At 38.2% G+C, this 20,051-nt stretch overlaps 1 protein-coding gene across 1 annotated transcript in view; it reads right to left on the bottom strand.

Moving 5' to 3' along the window:
* Positions 1–19,424, bottom strand: part of GALK2 (galactokinase 2) — a 50,440-nt gene extending 31,016 nt beyond the window's left edge. Inside the window, exons 1-5 of the mRNA XM_059823999.1 lie at positions 19,372–19,424; positions 16,586–16,674; positions 15,076–15,199; positions 9,963–10,053; positions 6,916–7,062 (exon numbers count right to left, since the gene is read on the bottom strand). Of these exons, the coding sequence (XP_059679982.1) occupies positions 6,916–7,062; positions 9,963–10,053; positions 15,076–15,199; positions 16,586–16,674; positions 19,372–19,424 (504 nt within the window). The remainder of the gene's footprint in view (positions 1–6,915; positions 7,063–9,962; positions 10,054–15,075; positions 15,200–16,585; positions 16,675–19,371) is intronic.
* Between the last annotated feature and the right edge of the window lie 627 nt (positions 19,425–20,051).

The following is a 20,051-nucleotide window of genomic DNA, read 5'->3' as shown; positions in this document are numbered from 1 at the left end:
AAGCATTAAGAAATTTATGTGAAGTAATAATCTATTTAAGGAAGCTGCTGCCTCTCAAGGATTTCAAAACTGAACTCTTAGGTTTTAGACAACTTTAGTTGGAACATTTGGAAAAATCTAAATCTAATAATGTACAAAATGTATTTTTTTCAGGCTGTTGCTTTTCAGAAACTTAATTCTAAAGTCTGCTCAGAATGTATCCTATTGCAGGAGGCAGCGCTTACCAGTTTGTCTACCAGGCAACTGGCCCCCACGTGCAGACCTAGGCTAGCCTTTGATCTAAGAGCTCTACTAACTACCTCTGCTTTTTGTTTGAAACAATTTAAGGTTCTCCCTGATAAGGAGCAAGTCAATCTTGGGTTACAAAGAAAGAAATTACTACCACTTAAAACTGTTTTATCTTTGAGCCACAAGATTTCCTATCCAGCATGCAGAAAGTCTAATCTGGGAAATCGTATTAGTGGAGATATAATTTAGTCTGACAAAGAAGGGTTGTAATTTTTTATTATTAGTTGCCTTATGTGTAGTTACTCTAGATGGAGAGATTTCTTGTAATAAGAACTCATCAATAGCTCTGCATCATGTTACCTTGTTTTGGATTTTTAATGGAAAAAGTGGGTTTTCAGTAAAATGATACTTGTCACTAGTATGTATTTTTCTCTGCTTGTTTACTTTTCAATATGAAACACCTAAAATTCATGTTTTGATTTTCAACTGAGTATTTTTGGTCTTTCAAGAATGTTGAAGAACTGGTAAAAGAGGGGTTTTTTTTGACTATTTCCAGGCACAATCCAACATTGTATTAGATTTGGCCATATATACCCTGATACTTCAGCAGCATGATAAATTATGGACCACCTAATATATCTCATTGGATTCTCTGTTGCCTTATCATTTATTTTAGTTTCCCTCGGTTTGCTGTTACTGATAATGAACACGAAGGCCTAAATGTACAAAGGTATTTAGTTATTCGAGGAATAATGAAAGTGAACAGATGATCACTCACTTATTAAAAAATTCCTAAAAATAGAAACCTAAAGAATTATCTGAGCGAGAACAGATAAGGGAGTTTCACCTTTAATAGTCCCCTTGCTCACAAAGAGGCCAAGGGCCAACTGCTCTGATTTTCACTCATGCAGTGGGTCTGGACAGTATGTAAACTGTGACAGAATTTGTCCCTATATAACTGTCACTGTCAATATGTTCCATACCAGTGATCAATCCCTTTCAATCTCACATAGACCTTTAAAGAAGTAAACTTGTGTAAGATTAAACCCCTTAAAAGAGTAAGACAATTAGTGAGTAGGAGACAGGCAAATATTTGTTAGTAAAACAGAATTAGTGTTGCTTAGTGTTTTTTTGGAACAGCTCACCCTACATTACCCAGAAACTTGATATATACAAATCCAGAATGACAACAGCCAAAATAAAGCAACCTTCTCTATAAATGATAGTATTAAATTACATCTGCCTCAGTGGTTTTATGTAAGTTCATTTTGGCCGAAGTTAAATGTCTAGATTTTCTATATATAACAATGCAGGAGTAGTGATAGCTAATCTTTAAAATAAAAAAACGATTTTCTTCCTGTTTTAAATTTTATCGTTCGTGAAGGGAAGCTCCATGAAGAAAATACATTCATTAATATCAGTTATTTTTAGACTGTCATTTTCGGTGCTCCAAAAGTCTCTTCAGCATGTAAATTTAAGTAACTGGAGTATTTAAATATCTATTGAGCCAAAAGTCCTGTGTGTACATTTACTCTCTCTGTGGCAATACAGTAATGGTTCCCCAATGCACATTCATTAACATTTTGGCCAGTTTAATCTGAAAAGTCAGGCTCAGTCTGCTGCTTCCCTTTACAAGTAATGTTGATCATTTTCCGGCAAATTTAGTGTACATTTTTTATGAAATTCTACAGGGTTTGGTTCACAGCACACAGGACTGAAAACGGAGAAGAAACATTTATAGATAAAGATGAGTATTTTACAGTAGGAAGAAAACATTCTCCATCACTTAAGGCATATTTAAAGTCTAGGTAGATGTTGATTTTTTTTCAATCTGTGCATGTTTTATACATATGTACGAAAATAACTTCTGAAATATAAGGCACTATTTTTCATTCATTAAGGTATAAAATGATGTCCAAATTTTGAGGTTATTTTTACCACCAGGAATGCCCTTATTTTTAATATCTGGTCTTACTAGGAATAGATTGCTGAAAGTTACCATCTGCTTCCAGTTTGCATACAAAATTGCAATTAGCTAAACTTCATATATGTTTTGCAAGGTAATTATGCTTACTTTTTTCCAAAATGGGAAAATATATGTCAGATAGTATCTGGATGTCCTCATAAGCACAGCATTCTTAGCTTGACTTTGTCTGCCCTCTAACATGCTCAAATAGAAGGTTATCAATTTGGTTGATGAGAGATTATGGCCTTTGATTACGACTGCTCCGAAGTACTCTGTTTCCCCTTTATTACAAACATACATAGTCAAACTTAACAAGTTAAAGAACCCTGGTTTTTAATTCCACGAGGAGAAAGGAACTTTAACATTTCTCAATATTAACAGTACTTTAAAATACAATATCTATGTACCATTTTTTGTGTAAGCAATTTGAGTTTCTCATATAAATAACCTAAGCGTGCATCTGTCAATCATTTTTGATGCAGCATTATTACAAAATAATCCTAACCAGTTTTACCAGCACACGTTATTAATTTCAAAGACACACTATCAATATGAATACTGACATATTTTCTTACCAGATGGCTAGATATTAAAGCCTTATTGCACATAAGAAAAATTATTAGGAAGTGGCAAAGTATTCAATTAAAGCCCTTTCCTCATTATATACAGGCTTCAGAAACAAAGTAGAAAGGATTCCAGTTGACCTATCTATTCTCCCACTGAAATCAATGACATTACCAGGTATTGTAACTGTTTAAATACAGGACAATGTTGAATGTTTTGAAAATCCCACACTCAAATTCATCTGAGCCATAGTTTGAGAAAATTGAAGCCAACAGACACTGTGCCATTACAGATTAGATTTAGGTCCTTTATTTATCAGCCTGTCCGAGTTAGATTTTTCTCAGTCTAGATAGAGCCAAATATTATTCAACTTCCTATGCTCAACATTTCACATTAAATTAAATAAACCCTATTCGCTTTTGATCTATTTTTCCCAATAAGTAAGTGCACAGCTGCCCAGCCTTGAGCAACAGAAAAAATGTTAGGGTGGCTGAACATAACTTAGTACCACAAGATTTAACATTTGGACAGCAACACTATCATCACATCTTTCAAGTAAATCTAGTTATTCAGTATGTACTCATTAATTCCTACCATAAAACACAAAGCTGGGACTATTTAGAGCATTATTCTATTTCCGTTACAAAAAGTATCTTCTCCTGATGAAAAGTTGTACAAAAGATTGATTTTGTAACAGTAAAATAAAAATCACTTTAAAATCAAAAGCTAATACTGAGCATTGCTGTTCTTTGAGTGATGCCAACACAGTCTTAGATTGGTATCCTGTTTGGAGGAGAAAAATGGATTCTTTTTAAAGATCGCATTTTAAATTTTCCATCTTGTTATTTGAATGCTATTGCACTGCTGCAACTGGTTAGCACTGCACATCTGGCTGAATTGTCTTGGACTGGTATTTTCCCTAAACTATTGTGTATGTGTGTGATGGGTTTTTTAAAAAAAATATTGTATGCACACTGAAACAATGCCCTATTGCAGACTGCTACACACAATAATTAGCGAGAGCATATTTTTTTCTGATTTTGTTTTCAACGTCAAAAAAGTGCTATTTTTAAAGTAAGCCACCATGAAATTCTAGCCATGCTTTTACAATATTTTTCATTTTGGTTTTTTTTGGCTCTTAATCTCATAGGTCCAAACTTCACACTGGAAGTGTTATCTCATAAAAACTCTAAATTTCAATGACTTTTACTCTACAGCTACTATTTTAAACTTACATTTATCAAGAAAAAGAGCATACAATTCAAGTATTCTCATAAAAATAGTTTTGCAGAAACAAAACAGATAAATGTTCCATTCAGTAAAAGGTCAATTTTTCATAACTTTGGCTACAGAAGCCCTAAAATTCAGCCAAATTTTATTCCAAAGCCAAAAGTTTCTATGTCCTGCTGCTACAGACCATCGTATTAAAATTTTGCAAAGTCCATCAGACCTATGAGGGACAAAAAGTCAATCTTTTCTCATAAAATTACCACCATGACCAAATATTGTTACGTATAAACACTACCATTCACAACTTTCGCAACTCTTAAGCATTTGAAAAAAAAAGATGGAGGGGAGAGGTAAAGTGATATTTCTTCCTTAAAAATAAACAAACACATAAATATCCAGAGCCTTAAAAATGCAGGGTCCTGGTTTGCTTTCTAGTAGAAAGGATCTGGAAAGCCCCTATTTCTGGTCAGCTAAGAATTCCCCTGCCACGGGGGAGCTCCCAGCTGTTTAACAGCCAGCATTACTGGATCCTTCACAGATACCATTTGACACCAGCACAGGATGCATTAGGAGCTGGAAAGAAGTGGGCAGAGCATGTTTTATACTTCTGAGTGCTCAAATGCCTAGATTGCTCTAATTTATATTCAGACTAGCTCTGCCTTATACAAGGCAGTTCTGCAAGGCTAAGCATAAATTCAGTGCAACAGAGAATCTGGATTTAGCTAGATATAAGAGGTCTCTAATGCTAAATCATAAATTAGCCAAGAACACTGAACTTGTTTTTACTGTCCTGTAAGATTTGGGGAAACTTAGAGCCTGGACAAAAGTAATCAGTCTTCAGGGCTATCATCCTCTGTCTTAACCACCACAACTAGGTGTCTTGGTCTATGCAAGCAAACAAAACCTTGGATGTATTCTTAACTGTGCTCCTATGTTGGCTATTGGGAAGTCTCATCTGTACATTAATTGCTCATTTTTCATCACAAGTGCAAAATATTTGGCTGCAGAAAGCAGGATTTCCTGACAGAAATGTGCAATTGTGTCTCTTGTCCTGACAGAAATGTGCAATTGTGTCTCTTGTGTTTGTCTAGCTATATTTGAGACACAAGATTAACTTTCAGCACATTTTCCAACCAGCAAGCAGAAGAGATTTTGCGTTGATTGAACAGGACACATGAGGAGAAGGAAAGACATTCAGTGAAGTCTCTGTCTTCCTTTCGTTCCTCCACAAGTTTCTAGGAAAATGCCAAAAGGAGTTTTGTACCTTTCTTTAGAACAGGTCTGGCATAATGCCGGCCAGTGCTCCCAAGCCATGTGTAAATTCAGCTCAAGCTACATGCTGTATCATTTATTCTCTGAAGAAAACTGTGCAGTATTTCTTGGAATAATGAAAACCTGGCTTCTGGTTTTCCAGATACAGATTTCTACTACCTAGTAAAATTTGGGCTTTCTGACCTCTGTCAGTTTTATGGGTTTTGCAGATACCCAATTTCTGAACACATGCACTCCAGTGATTTTGATCAGTAGTTCCCAAGCTTAGCTCATTTGGTTACCACCATCAGCGATGGTGCTGACCTGTGATAAGACCATCTATGCAAAACCAGAAGCTTCTTGCCAGGTCAGGTACATATGTATAAAAAAGCACGTATGTCACCTCCAACCCTCTGACTGCAAAGTCTTATTCATCAAAGTGGGATCCTCAATTCCATGTTTTCATCTACCATTGCACTACATGTCTCACCTCACAAACCAGAGCCTGTGTTAAGTGTCCAATCCCTTACTTACCTTTTGACCACACATCACAAAGCACGGTAACAGTGACTGTAGCCACATCCTCCTACATAAAAAAGCCACCCTGCCTCACCAATCCTGCTTCTTGCTGCCTTAACCCTGTTTGATACCTTCCTGAAGCAAGCAATGTGAGCTGTGCAACGTGGGATGGAGCACTTACTGCTGAGCGGATTGCTGCAGCTGCAGCTACACAGAGAAGCAAGTTACAACTGATCAGCAAAAACCTTCTGTGTGGATCTGTTTACCTCATGGCTCAGATAAGTACTTGTATACAAGTACAGTTAACAGCTGCCATCATCATGTACCACTTTAAGTTGGCTTTGTACCATGATTTGGGAATGTCTGCCTTAGACAATAGGCACAAATATGCATAACAGTCACATTTAGATCTGTTCTTTTCTTTTCCTGACAATGTTCTAATTTAAGATCCTAGTTTCACTTAACCAGACATTTTTTCTGGAGAGAACTTCATTCCCATATGGCACCTTCAAGGACCATGACTCCTCCAGAAATTTGTATTACATGAGCCAAATTCTACTAACAGTTGTACTGCTAACAGGTCACATACTTGGGGTTTGTTTTTAGACTAATGTTTGTTTAAAAAAGTGAGGAATACATTTTGGATTGTAAATATGTTCATTCCAAAAAAACTGTGAAGAGAGTAAGGAGAGTCAGATGGAAGAATTTTACCTCTGCTTTGTGCTGATTATATAATTTATCAAGAAATTGTTCCGCAGGCCTCCAACAGATGCTCTGCTGTTAAAGCCATGAAAAGTCATTCAGGGAGAGGGTAAAGGCCTCGGGGGTGTGGTCCACATGCTTCAGCACATATATCCTCGGTCCTGGCCTGCAGATAGCACATCTGGTCCAGGCATGGACCTGATGGTTGGCCAAAATACAGGCTTACAATAATGCTCCTTTTTTCAGCTTTAATGTAAGCCTGTTTTATTGCCAAACTCAAATCCTGCCAAAATTTGGCCAAAGATGTTTGCTCAGTTGTGCAATATCTTAAGTTTATATCCAACAACTCTTTGCAAAAACAATTGTATCGTGTTTTTAATGTTTACAGGCATTAACAATATTTAATTTTAAGTAGAATTTTACTGCTGACACTCTCGTGTTTTACAGTAAATTACCTTAGAGAGGGTTTTTCCATTAGCTCTTAGTGTCACGAGTCCTGCACAGCACACCAAAGCACTGGAGCTAGAGAGACCAGAACTTGGAGGGATGGTTCCATCTAGCAGACAATTCATTCCAGTTGGGTTATTAAGACCAAAATGTTCCTAACAATGAAAAAATAAACAATCTCAGTTTCAAGTACAGACAGGCTCAGGCTTGCAATTATCTGATACTTAGAAAGAGAATCTTTCTGCTGAGTTGCTGGAACCAAGGACCTGCTTCTGGTATCTCCAAAATAAAGCAAAATTTTCATTCTATTCCTTAAGAACAAAGCCAATGGTAGGGCTTCAGCCAAAGGTATGTCTGCAATTCCTGTACACAAACATATATGAGCTGACAGAACTGTACCCCAAGCAGAACTCAGTATGGGCTAAACGCCCAAGAATTCACCAAGCTTCGTGGGTGGGTTTTGCAGCAACTAGCTCTGCTCTGAGCTGCCGTGGTGACAGTACCAGAGGTTACCAATTATTTTATACCCTACTTTTGTCCTTTTCTCCACAGTCCTTCACTTAAGGCATCCTGAAGAGCTGAAGGTCCACTTTATGCTTCACTTCTAATGCTGGCATGTGGTATTACAGAGCCACATCACGCTGATGGAGAACTAGTAGCCATGCAGTTGTATTCAAAATCAGATACTCCTATCTCCTGAAGCACCCACGGGACTGACACTGAGTAAACCACAACAGTACTTGAAGGACACTATGTTTTAGGAGGCACAAAGACATACCTACCAGCAGTGATGGTCTCTGTCAAGCTATTGTTAGAATAAAGTTTAAAATAGTTTTACATACATGATAGATATCACAAATAACACATTTAATCCAGAAGTCATAAAGCCTCATGTACATACTCTTTTAATTATAGTTGCTTTGTCTTTTTATTTATAATCACTTTAATGTAAATTTTCCTCTGTTGTTAGTTTGAAATAAACATGCAGTACTTATTAAAAATCATTGAATGTATATGGGGAATATATGAATAGCTACATTCTGATGCAGATTCATATGTCAATAAACTACGTTATAATGTCAATAATCAGAAGAAATGGCAGTGTTCCCATAAAGAAATGCCCACCTTCAAACGATTTCTACTACTTTTCCTGAAACAACTTCAACTATAAATACCAACGGCAGAGATCAGTAAACACAAAGAGCCTCCTTTAATGTCTTCTACCATCACTTCAAATTATTTTAAATTTCCCTTTCTACAAATATAAGGGAATTCATACCTGAAATACTATTGCTGCCCATGCCCCTTCATGAAGAACACTAGACAGGCTTGTTCAAAAGCAGAAAATGCTTGAGTAACCAGAAACTGATCCACAGTTTCTGGATTGTCTTGAATGTGAATCAGGCTTGCAAACTTATCACGCGATGTTTAAATAGAAAACGTACTTCAGTTTCAAAAATGAAAATGGACTTTGCCAAGTTCTGCAATAGTTCTGTCCCAAAAGGATAGCATGTTCAACTTAATATAAACAGATTATCCTGCTGGACCCTCTGAGTACTTGTATTTCAGTGTTTCTTAAGTCTGTAACATTTACGCTTATTTTCTGCCAGGCCTAGAGTCTGCAAACCTGCTTTGCAAATTAACCTTCAAGTATAAAAGCTTGTCCTTAGGAAACAAATCTCAGTAGCAGACTGCAAAATAAATAAAGTCAATTGGTTATGCTAGCCTTAATATAAGAAAGGATATATTGTAAAGAAACCTAATCTATATCTCTACAGCCAATGCAATTTAAATGCCTGTGTTACCGAGCAATACAAAATTGAAAATACTCATGTTACTGCAAACATAAGTAATTTATTGGGGTCTAAACTTAGGGGTGGGGGACTCTTTAGGAACTGTGGATTGTAATAAAGTGATTTCTGGCACTGATTGTTCCAAATACTATATTTTTAAGACTCTGGTGGCAAGTTTGAGGCAGGCTTTGTTGCCTGTCTGCAGTCCTTATCTATTGGATCATCCTATGGGGTGACCTAGATGGCCTATCCTGAGGCAAGCTTCATGTGCTTTAAAAAGCACATTTACCCATAATTTGGGCTGGCTGTGGTGACCTGTTCCTGACCTAGCCACCACTGGTTATCCCATCTGCCCTTCCAGAAATATCACTGGATTGACATGGAGCTGAGAAGTCACCATGTTTTTTCCTCAAAGGGCCATGAATCACCTGCAAACAGCAGGTGAGATTTATAGGAAGCTTCAATTGTGAGTTCAGGCTGCCTCCCAGGACAACACTGATGATTAGCACTTGATTTCACAAGCAGTTCAGTCTTCAAGTCAGTCTGGAGACAGGCTAGCTCACAAAAGAGAAGATAAAGCTCAAATGAGCAGAGAGGAAAATGTTTGTCTGTTCCGTGTTCCTGCCTTTACCGTAAGTGTGCTGTTTCCTGCATTGCTGTGCTCCTAACTCAGGAAATTTTGAAAATCCCATTCAAATTCTACCCACTGAATATCTGGGAGGTTCTTACTGGAATATTTCTTCTATATGCTGTTCACTTACTTTTTACATTTTCTTTTGCCTACTGCATGAGTCAGCTTCCCTCAGTTGTTGTGCACAAGTTGTAGGTTTCCAACATTAATGAAAATGAATGTTTTTTAAAATGTTTCCATAGGAAGAAAAGGACTAAAATACCATCTTTGTGCCCTGACAGACAAGCCTCCAAACCTTTTTAGAAGCAAGTGTTAGTTAGATGATTCCATTGGAAAGCATTCTTTTTAACTTCAAATACAGAAATGTCATCTTAACAATGAGTTTGATCATGACTTTACTAAATAAGTAATTATTTGCTATTGTAATTTATGTAATAAAAATTAAAATAGTGCTTTGCAAATATTTTAAAACAAACCCACTCATATCTCCTCTTCAAATTTTAACATAAAAATACTTAACTGTATGTCAAGAAAAGCTACAGAATGCAGGGAAGTATTTGGAGGGTGAATAGATACGCTTGTCGTATTTTACTTCTACATTAATTTCATAAGTTAAATGGATTTGGCTTACCTGAATACCCTTCAGTCCACACAGGAAGTAGTTATGCCATTGAGGTTTGGTTTTGTTAATCTGAATGTTATTAACACTAGTACTGAAATCCCTGCAAAAACAGAAAAACTTGAGGCTTTAACTTGACAGTAAATTTAGTTTGAAAACACATGGCTTATTACTGCCACCTGCTGATGAACAAAAACATTTCTAAGTTAATTTTTTTCAGCGCAATGTTTTTTGGGGTTTTTTGTACAGATCTTCCTTATTAATCAATTCTATAAGGATGTTTTAGAGGGAAGCATAAGAATTTTTGCTTAAGTTTTATAGAATTTATTACATAAATTCAGAAATTAAATTGCCTTTGGCATCCTTAATTAAGGCAGTATGCCTTCCATCACATGTATGTATGCTCTCTCAATCTCTTAGAGAAGTGAAAATCTAAATAATCATATCTGTCAAACCTAGAATAGAGATAAATACACTTCAGGCTCTCTGGTAATCCCTGCTCAAGAATTCATCTTCATTACCTTTGCTTTGAATGGCACTTCACTAAAACAGGCCTAATGTTGCAAAATTATATTATGTATATAACAAGATATAATTAAAATAATTTAGTTTAAAATCGTTTATCTACTTCCTCCAGGATAATTCTGATAATGGTTTTCCTACTCCATCTTCATTTCAAAATAATAAAAATGGTAAGCCTGAATGTTCCTAAAGAAACTAATGCTACAGACAGGTGCTGTCAAAATGGGCGTGGAGTGATGCGCAGAGGCCTCAGAGGAGCACGCATTAATCACCAAGAAGTGCAGATTGTTTAAAGCCTATATTGTTGAACGCCAAATAACTATATCTACCTGATGACATTACAGCAGATGCCCAACACAGAAAGAGGAAAGGCACTGAGAATGTCAGGAAAAGCTAACAAAAATTATTCAAAAGTTGCAGGCTAAGCTGTTTTTTACAAGGCAAGGTCTGCCAAATAATATGAACAGAGGCAGATGAACTCCCTGGAAATATTTACATTTAATGGGAATGAAAAAACTTTCAAGAAATTATATACCAGGGAACAGTCTGCAACTCCTAATTTTTTGTTCTTACGCTAGTCCCAATCTGTATGTGTAAACTACGTACGTTAAGGATGTGCTGTTGTTCTTTTTATCCAAAATAATATTGCTATTTAATACCTGTAATGAATACCAGTGGGGAGGTGTTTTTATCAGTAGTCTGTTACCTATGGAGAAATAGTTATACTAATATAAAACATCTTTACAATTATATAATTGTCTCCAAATGACGGCTGAAAAACTTCACTTTAGTCTGGTGCAATTACAGAAGACTGCAATTTTTGTGTTATGCAATCCCCAAACCCGACAACCAGTGTAAAAATGGACCCACAATCCTGCCTCCTCTTCATATTGTCCAATGCTAGCTATGCTGTAGTGAGCTACTCCCCTTGCATTACCAGTCTACAACATATTACTAGCTCAGATAGATCTTACACTTTAAGTATCAACTTAGAATTACCATTTTGTCAGTTACGCATTCAATTTCAACATTCAATACAGTGCAGAAATATCAGAGATTGGTGTATAGTTTGACATATAAGTTGCTGTCTTTCAATATGAACTGTTCAAAATAGTGCCACTTACAGGACTTTATCAACAACAATGCAGCATCAAAGATTTGTACAAAGTTAGTGTCAGAAATTGCTGGGGTTTGTAGAGCAACACAAAAGATCTGAAACGGACTATACAAGGCAAGTTTGAGGACAGGTGTAAATTCTTCCAATTTGAGATTCATGTGTATTTAGAACAATCTCCCAGAGAATAAAACAACATAATTTTGCTTACGGCTTTTGAATATAATAAAAAACCCAGAAGTACTTGTAAAATAGAAAATATTTGTCAAAAGTCATGAAGATTAAAAAGATCTGTGTTTGCTTATGCTTGTTTTCTACAATAATCCTAAATCATTGTAGAAAAGCAAGGTTGATGGAAATCAATGCATAAAAGCAATGAACAGAAAGCAAATCTGAAGTCCTCTTTCTCTCAAAAATGAGTTCTAAAATATTTTATCTTCAGAATTCTTTTTATATCATAAGACAAAGCAAAACTTCAGTGACCAGGAAGACATATACTATGATTACATTTGCTGGTTCTCAAGATGAATTAAAATTATGACTTCTTAAAATGCATTTTGCTCATTTCTGCAATCTTCTCACATCATAGAAAATGAAAGAAAAATTGGCTTTGATTTTGACAGGTTTTATATGTACATAATTCGCACAAACACAGAACAGGGATCTGAGCAAGATCCCCAGAATCCTGAAGTCTATTTTTTTGTTATCACATCCAATTTGTCATAAAAACCAATTCCTAAATGCCCAAGCTTTATCTTAAATCAGCAAATCTTCAGTCTTGCCTTCAATCCTCCTACTGGAAGGTAGGCAGTTTGATATAAGAACTTTATAATAAAATAAAATAAAAAATTGGGGAAAACATACCCATAAAGTAAAAATACTCTGATACTGTTTGTTCCAGCCTGTTTTAAAGGATTCTTGGAAAAGCTTGCTCCTCCTCCAAGGCTAAATATAAGCATTCCAATTCTTCTGTATAATTAGAAGAGGTGAGTTTTTTGAGTAGTGTGAAAAAAACATGTGGCTGACGTGTTTTTTACTGCTTGAATAGTAATTAATCCTTATTTTTAGGAGACCAATTTGGCTCTTTCTTACAGAACCCCATTGTCTTGTCAATCTGTTAGTTTATCTGTTTGAGTCCTCTGTAAAAAAAAGCTGATTTTAAAAAATAAAAAGATTTTCAGGTTTTGCCACAAGATGGAAACCGATTGATAATTATCATCCTCTGGTATTTCTGAAGGCGTTTTGAGAATTATGTCAGATATTCTCTGTACATGTATCAATTACAAAGATGTGAAGGGGAGGTATCGGGAACTTCAAAAGACTGTAAATTTGAATACTGTTTTAGCCCAAATAACATGAAAGGCATCTGATCAGTTGGGATGATTTATGATGAAAAACACAGAGGTGGTCTTTCTTGCAACCTGTTCTGTCCTGTTTTTCCTAAAAGTTAACATGAACTACCAGGGTGGAAGAGGGCTACAGAATGGTTACACATCTTACCAGTTCAGAAAATAAGAATGAAATAGGAAATAGTGATTCTACAGAGGCTTATGGTTAGTCCTTGTTCACCAAAGGCCTATATATATGCATTCACCACAGGCATAAATCTACCAGTGTAACAGGCTGGGAAAAAAAGATACACTGTCAACAGCGTTGTTATGTGGTGTAACATTCAAAGTGTTGAAAAATATTTCTTTGTTATGAAATTATGGGCATGTTAGCTTTGTTTTTAAGCAACAGTGTCTCAAAAAAACAGAGATGCTTAATGCTGTATTCTGAAACCTCTTCTTGGTTTATGTTTAAAACATATGATTTCAAACTGAAACCAGAGCAGATACAAAAATATAGTACTGTGTATGCAATTTGAATTCAAAGGCTGTAATTCCTTAGGAGAAGGCTATTTCAGCTGCGATGTAATGTGCCAAAGCTTAAAGACCAAGTAAAAATGTTTACCTTTTGATTACTGCTTAATTTAGTATCCATTATAGCAACCTTTCCTCATCAAAGCTATTATAATTCTGGACCTATCGCCTCTTACAGAATGGTTTTGCAATACAGTTTAAGCCCTGTCAGAGGTTGCTATGAAAGGGAAAGGTCTCACTCACATCTTCCATTTCCTTTCCCCCTGCTCACCACTGCATGTTACCCCTGTTTATCCCAAGTCAGCTTCAGTGCTGAGTGCATGGGAATTCAATTCACTAAAATGACAGAAAATTAACCAGGCAAAAAATGGGTGAATAGTGCACTTTACCTTAAGATCAGGCAAGTACTACACCTGGTAAAAGGCAGAGGGTGGATCGATGTTAGAAGCAGGGATGGGGAGACTAGGGGTAAAAGAAGCAAGCCATTGCCTTTTGGCGGTGGTAAACTCTTAATTCAGCCCAACTATAACGTAAAAACATACTCCACAAACTAAGTGAAAAATACTTGCATATTTATGCTTACCGAGGAAGTAAAAATTCCCTTCAACTGCCTTAGTCACAGGCAGCAGCTCAGAACATGTTTTTATAACAAACTGAGCTTTAAGCAGGAATATGTGCTTAAATACTTCCCACTTTTGGCAATATTGTTCTTGTCCCTATGCTGCCATTCACTGTGCTTTCAGGGAGTAATTTACCATTGGCTTAAACCAATGGTTTAATAAAAATGGCTTAAACTAAGCTTGTGTTGATTCTGATTTTTGCAAAATGCCCACAAAAGTTCATGTGGATGAGTGACCTGATCTGAACTGTCATGCAACCACACAAATATCAGTCTGTTACAAGGAAGGAGGCAGAAACAAGTGGCTGAAGTTGAAAAGAATGGCAGGATTATTTCCCTATGTTCAGCCCTTGTGAGACTGTAGCTGGAATACTGCGTCCAGTTTTGGGGTTTCCCCAAGACAAGAAAGACATTAGCAAACTGTAGGGAGTCCAGCGGAAGGCCGTCAAGATGGTTACAAGGGATCTCCAAAGGTCCCTTCCAACCTAAATTAGTTTATGATTCTGTGAACAAGCAGCTGTGGAGGAAGTGGAAGAGAGGGAATGCAGATTCTTTGAGCCAGGATTGTTGCTAAAGCCATTGTGTTGTGAAAATACAGCCCCAGGTTCTCTAGAGCAGGGGAGTGCTAGCTTACATATGCAGTAATTGATTACAAAACATTTCACTCCCTTCTCCAGGAGAAAGTGAACTGCTGCCAATTGTGGGGATTACATCAAAAAAGATTACCTAAAAGAAGGGCAGATAGCATTGCACTTTTAGAAAGATTGAAAAATCAGAGGCCTCACAAGAGAAATCTGAACAAACAGGTGGGAAACAGAAGCAGCAAACCTGTTGCTCTAAACTAATATGCACAGCATAGAGTCAATGGGATTCCATCTGCTTATATCATTCATTTTACACAATTCTATATTGCGATGGAAGTTTGTCAGATCTCTGAAAAGTTAACCTGTGTTGCAATTGCATAAAGAGGTTCATAAATATTAGTGAATAAACAAAGCAATTACTTACAAGTACAAAGAATTGGTATTTGCCAGTTGCACAACTTGAGTTTTTACAGGTTCTACTGCAATCAGTATATCTTGTTCTATAGCCATAGGGAGCACAGCATAACCACAGTAATCTATATGTTCTCCTACCAAAGAAACAGACAATTAAAATATTTTAGAATAATTCTGTCTAGAATAGCAGTAACACGGCTTCTACAAGGGTTCAGTGTCATTTACTGTACAAGACAATTTCTGAGTATAGTCTCAGCTCCTATTATTTAAAGTTTAAGGTGCATTTCCTCCATTTCATATTACTGCACAAAAATTTTGTTCTTTCTTTAGTGAATTTATCTGTTGCATCTGTTTATAACTCTTCATTTATAAAAATTAAAAAAACACTATGTAGATTATTGTCCAGCAATGAGAACAGCCACGTTATTTGTACATTGTTGTGACAGTACAAAAAATTAAGTCAAATCAATCACATTTAACTGATGACTGGAAGAGACAAAGGCAGCACATGACTCCCCATTATATGATTTCCTCTGCTCATGTGGGTGATTCATTAGCCACTAGATAAGGCTTGTGGTGGAAATGGTTTTTTCCATAAAATTTCTAGACCTTTTTCCAAGAAGGTAGTAATTATATTTAAATAATCATTAATACAGTTACATACAACACATAAAGTAACATTCAAGTAGAGAATGTATGCAGTGAACATCCTCTCTCTTGAGAATAATCCCCAGTTAGCATATGCTGTCTATTTAATCTGTATATGTTCACACAGCACCGAGATAAAAATTGTAATTTATTGCACAACGGACTAATTAATTTTTAAAGCTCTGTTTTGCAGGATCCTTTCACATACAATGTCTTCAAGTGCATAAGGTTACTTTATGAATATACAAGAAATTGAGCTCTAGAGAGAGCACAATCCTAACATGGACAGAGAAATCTCAGAAATAAGGCTGCCACAGAAATAAAAGTAAGTCCTAAATAAAAAAAAATTGTGTCTCCCCAGTCTGCCAATGAGCCACAACTAACTGTTCTAAGTTCTGTGGACACATCTCTATGGAAGAGTAAAAAAGAGGAGGTCATGGTAAAATCATTTCATGCTTTATCATATGCAGTGCTGCATGGCTGGTTATATTTGGTAACTTAAATTATAATGGAAGAGAAAAAAATATACTAATTTAATTTGTGGGTGCACTGTTCATCGACTACTTCAGATTAAACTTCCAAAGCCTTCCAAAAAAAGGTATCCAACCATAAGCTGGCAAGTTACTTCAATTTTCAAAACCATCACTACTGTCTATAAATGTTTTTTCCAAAACTGATATTTGAGCATGCAGTTTTTTATAATGAGGTGTAGTAAAAGCTAGTAAAGTATTATATTTTCTTTTCCATTTATCACAAGCAACTTTTCTGAAAAAAATAAAATAAAGACCAACATTATTTTGATTCTGTATTTTAAACTACTAGGCTTCCATGATGGCAGATAAAGTAACAGAAGATTAATATATCTCTTTTACCGATTAAGTTGACTCGCCCTGGTGCACGAACATAAAACTTGGGAGCCGATCCAAATTTTGATATAAACACCTCCTTCAGCTTCTGCAATCTGAAAGGCAGGTCAGAAACATTTAGGAGGACTATATTTGCATAAAAGGCAGGAAGTCCATGGTCTAAAATGTTTCTTGATGTAAATTTGATTCAACTTTTTGAAGTACGTGGAGTTTTCTCTGGAAAATGTCCTCAGGAGCGACATTAAGCTGCTTATTTTTGCTCTTCACATAACATTGACTGTGACAGAGACAACTCTATTTAGAATATTCATCAATAAGAAATGTGTACGTTCACTTGAAAAGGATAGAAGGGGCCTTACTTTATTTAAGACCTCTGTCTAGGTTGGTTCCAGACAGAAGTGGGGAAGGCAGTTGCCTGGGGTAACAAAATACCATGGCCTCCACCTACCTCTCCTATGCCACAGCTCCGTAAAACCGTTTGCCATTAAGGAACAATCAGGCAGTGTGGACCGATGGCTCGTTGGTGGCACCAGGATTTGTCACATACACACACACACACGGAGGCACTGCCTTCAGAGTCAGATCTGACGGCAACAGTCCTGAGCAAATTAATTTTCTTTGAAGTTTTGACTTTTTCAAATTCCATACTAGACACTACCCCATTTCTGTACAAATGCGTACACAGAGAACTAAAATTCCAAACCTCAGATTATCCCTGTGACTTATTTAGACAGTATTACTCCACAGGTTTACAGCAACAGTTCCCAGAAAGTTCTTCAGGTTGTCCATTTGGAGGTGCTAGACGTGCCACTGAAAGTTCCAACGCAAAGAAAAATTTGGCATATTGCTTTATTTCCTAAGACTGTAAGGGTATCTAGCTTTTGCCCTGTGTTTGCAAAGCTGGGATGCTTTAGCATGTCATGCAGGAACAGTGGGTAAACAAAGACTGAGAAGAGAATAATCCATTATCTTAGTGAAGCATAAGAAATTTGGTAGTGATTCACTTCAAAACTACCTTAAAGCAATTTAGATTGCACACTAACCATTTAACTTTCATTAATGTAAGCAACAGACTAAAACGATGAAAAAGCAGTATGAATACAAGAAAAATAATCTTTAAAATGGGACTTACAATATTTCACCAGCATACCCTATTGGCTTTAAAGCATGTAGTCAATTAAATTTATTTTTTTGGTTTTTAGTCTACTAACAAAAATTCAGTAACAGGAACCCTGCTAAGGTTTCTACATTTAGTCTAATACTAGAACTAGAAGCCTAGTTAATGCAAAGAGTAAGTAAAAAGACAGCAATGAGAAACAGATGGTGCAAAATTTCACAGTCAATTATTTAGTTTGTACTTCTTTGTAAAACTGTGTTACTGTCCAACTACATCTATTCCAATGTTTAGTAAGATTTCTTTAGATGGAAAGCTACAAAGTATTATTTGTTGTGATTTTTTTTTAACAGATTTTTCAGTACTTTTCCATTTTGGTGCCCAGTAACAAAGCTGTATTATGTCCCTCTATAATTTCCCCTTCTTATAATCTCCCCTAGCATTGACTAGTTTATCGCTCTTTCAATTAGCAGAAGCAATTTCTGCCATTTCATTGTACAGTCCCTTTTCTAGATCACATTAATAATATTATAGTCCATGGGGGAATCTGTTGGCAGAATTCTAGGTGTTAACTTCATTCCTTTTTGTGTCAGTATTTAGAATGCTTCTTTGTTTCACAGCTATTCTTACAGTGGTGTTGGTACCAAGAGACTAAGAACAAACAGAGCAGTCATGGGGACATGTTTATCTAAGTGCTGATTGATCTCTTTTTTTAATGTGGGTTTTACAAGCAGCCCTGATGAAAGGCTATTTACAGGCTTTGGCCTTGATGTTGCAACACGCGTGCTGTGTTTTAAGCACCTACATCAAAGATGATTGTCAGAAGTGTTAAGCAAAGGCATCCCTCACAACTTCACACACCCAAGTCTGGAAACACTGGACTCGTCCTTCCCACATGACTTATACTGAAACACAGCGTGATCGTACGGAACTAACAAAAGTTTTTTAAAAAAGACCCTTCTCCAGTGCTAACACTGGTAAAAGCTTCGTTTGAGCTGTTTGTGCATTCTACTTCCACACACCAAGTGCAACTCCGTCGGGAAAGAGCGTGTGTTGGCATGTGCCACAGGCATACTAACACAGAACCAGGCCTATGCTGTTCCAGGGAATCGCAGGGGCATTTCTTTTATAGCCAAAAGGATGAGAGGATAATCAGTATCCCCAGAATTCTGAAAAAAGAAAAAATGTTAGGAGGAAAGATGAATGAGTCATTCCCCCTCCCGCCACGGTGGCACTGTGCGCGAGGCAGCCGGCACGGCGGGGCTGCGGGGAGCTGTGTTTGGTAGAGAAGCGCGGGAGGGGCCGGTGACCGGCGCGCGGCCCCGCGGCAGCGGGAGAGGCGGCCGCAGGCCTCTCTGCAAGCCCGGGCCCGCTTGCCGGCGGGACCTCCAAGCGCGCCCAGGCCACTGTGGCTGCGGCAGGGGTGCTCCCGGGGCCACACAAAATTCAAGTGTCACGCTATTTGTGTTGAGACGAATCAAAATATGACAAGTCAAAACCCTCTCGCACCTCAGACTGCGGGCATGGAGTCAGACCATCCCACCTGTCCTCCCACCCACCCCCGTCCGCCTGCGGACCACCCGCCCGCTCCTGCATGAACGGCGGCGGGCTTCCGCGTCCTGGCTGTGGACGTGGCTTCCCGCTGCGGCGCCGGGGCCGAGGGGAGCGACCCACCCACCTGGGTTGCTCCACCAGCTGAACCGGGAGGGTGCCGGGGCCATCGGCCGCCATGGCGGCTCCCCCGGCCGGCCCCTGGCTGAGGCGGGCAGCGGCGCGATGCGGCGCGGGGGCTCCGGCTGGACGGTGGTCACGCGACAGGCAGGCACCGTCCTTCCGGGCGGCGGAGCTGGCAGCCCGGCCTCCTCCCCGCCCCGGCCCCGGTGGCGGGGCACCGCTGAGGCGACGGTGCTCAGCCCCCAAGCCCGTCTCGCAGGCACACCGGCACCCCGCAGCGCGCGCGGCTGTGGGGCCGCGCTGCCCTCAGCAGCTCGGCCACCACAGGCGAGACGTGACAGGAAAACTGCCGCGACGTGTGAAGGAAATGGTTTTTTTCCTTCATTCCTGGCAGAATTTATCTGGCAACAGAGAAACTTTAAAAACTGCCCCCAGCTCCATGCGCGGGGCCAGGCACAGACGGCCCCTGCGGGCGCCTCGGGGCCCTGTAGGGTCGGAGTCACCCTCAGCGCCGTGCGTTGGGCCAGTGCCCGTTCTCCGGCAAAATGCATGTGTACTGAAAACACTGAATAAATTGGCAATGGTTTCCCCTACAGCATTATTTTTTCCCCTTGGTTTTTTTTGTTGTGTGGTTCTGCCAGCTTCCCCGTAACAAGCAGTCCCACAGCTCCTGTTTACCCCTCA

Source organism: Gavia stellata, chromosome 13, assembly GCF_030936135.1.
Source record: "Gavia stellata isolate bGavSte3 chromosome 13, bGavSte3.hap2, whole genome shotgun sequence".
Taxonomy (NCBI): domain Eukaryota; kingdom Metazoa; phylum Chordata; class Aves; order Gaviiformes; family Gaviidae; genus Gavia; species Gavia stellata.
Note: the sequence above shows the minus strand (reverse complement) of the source record. Positions and strands in the feature narration are given on the sequence as shown.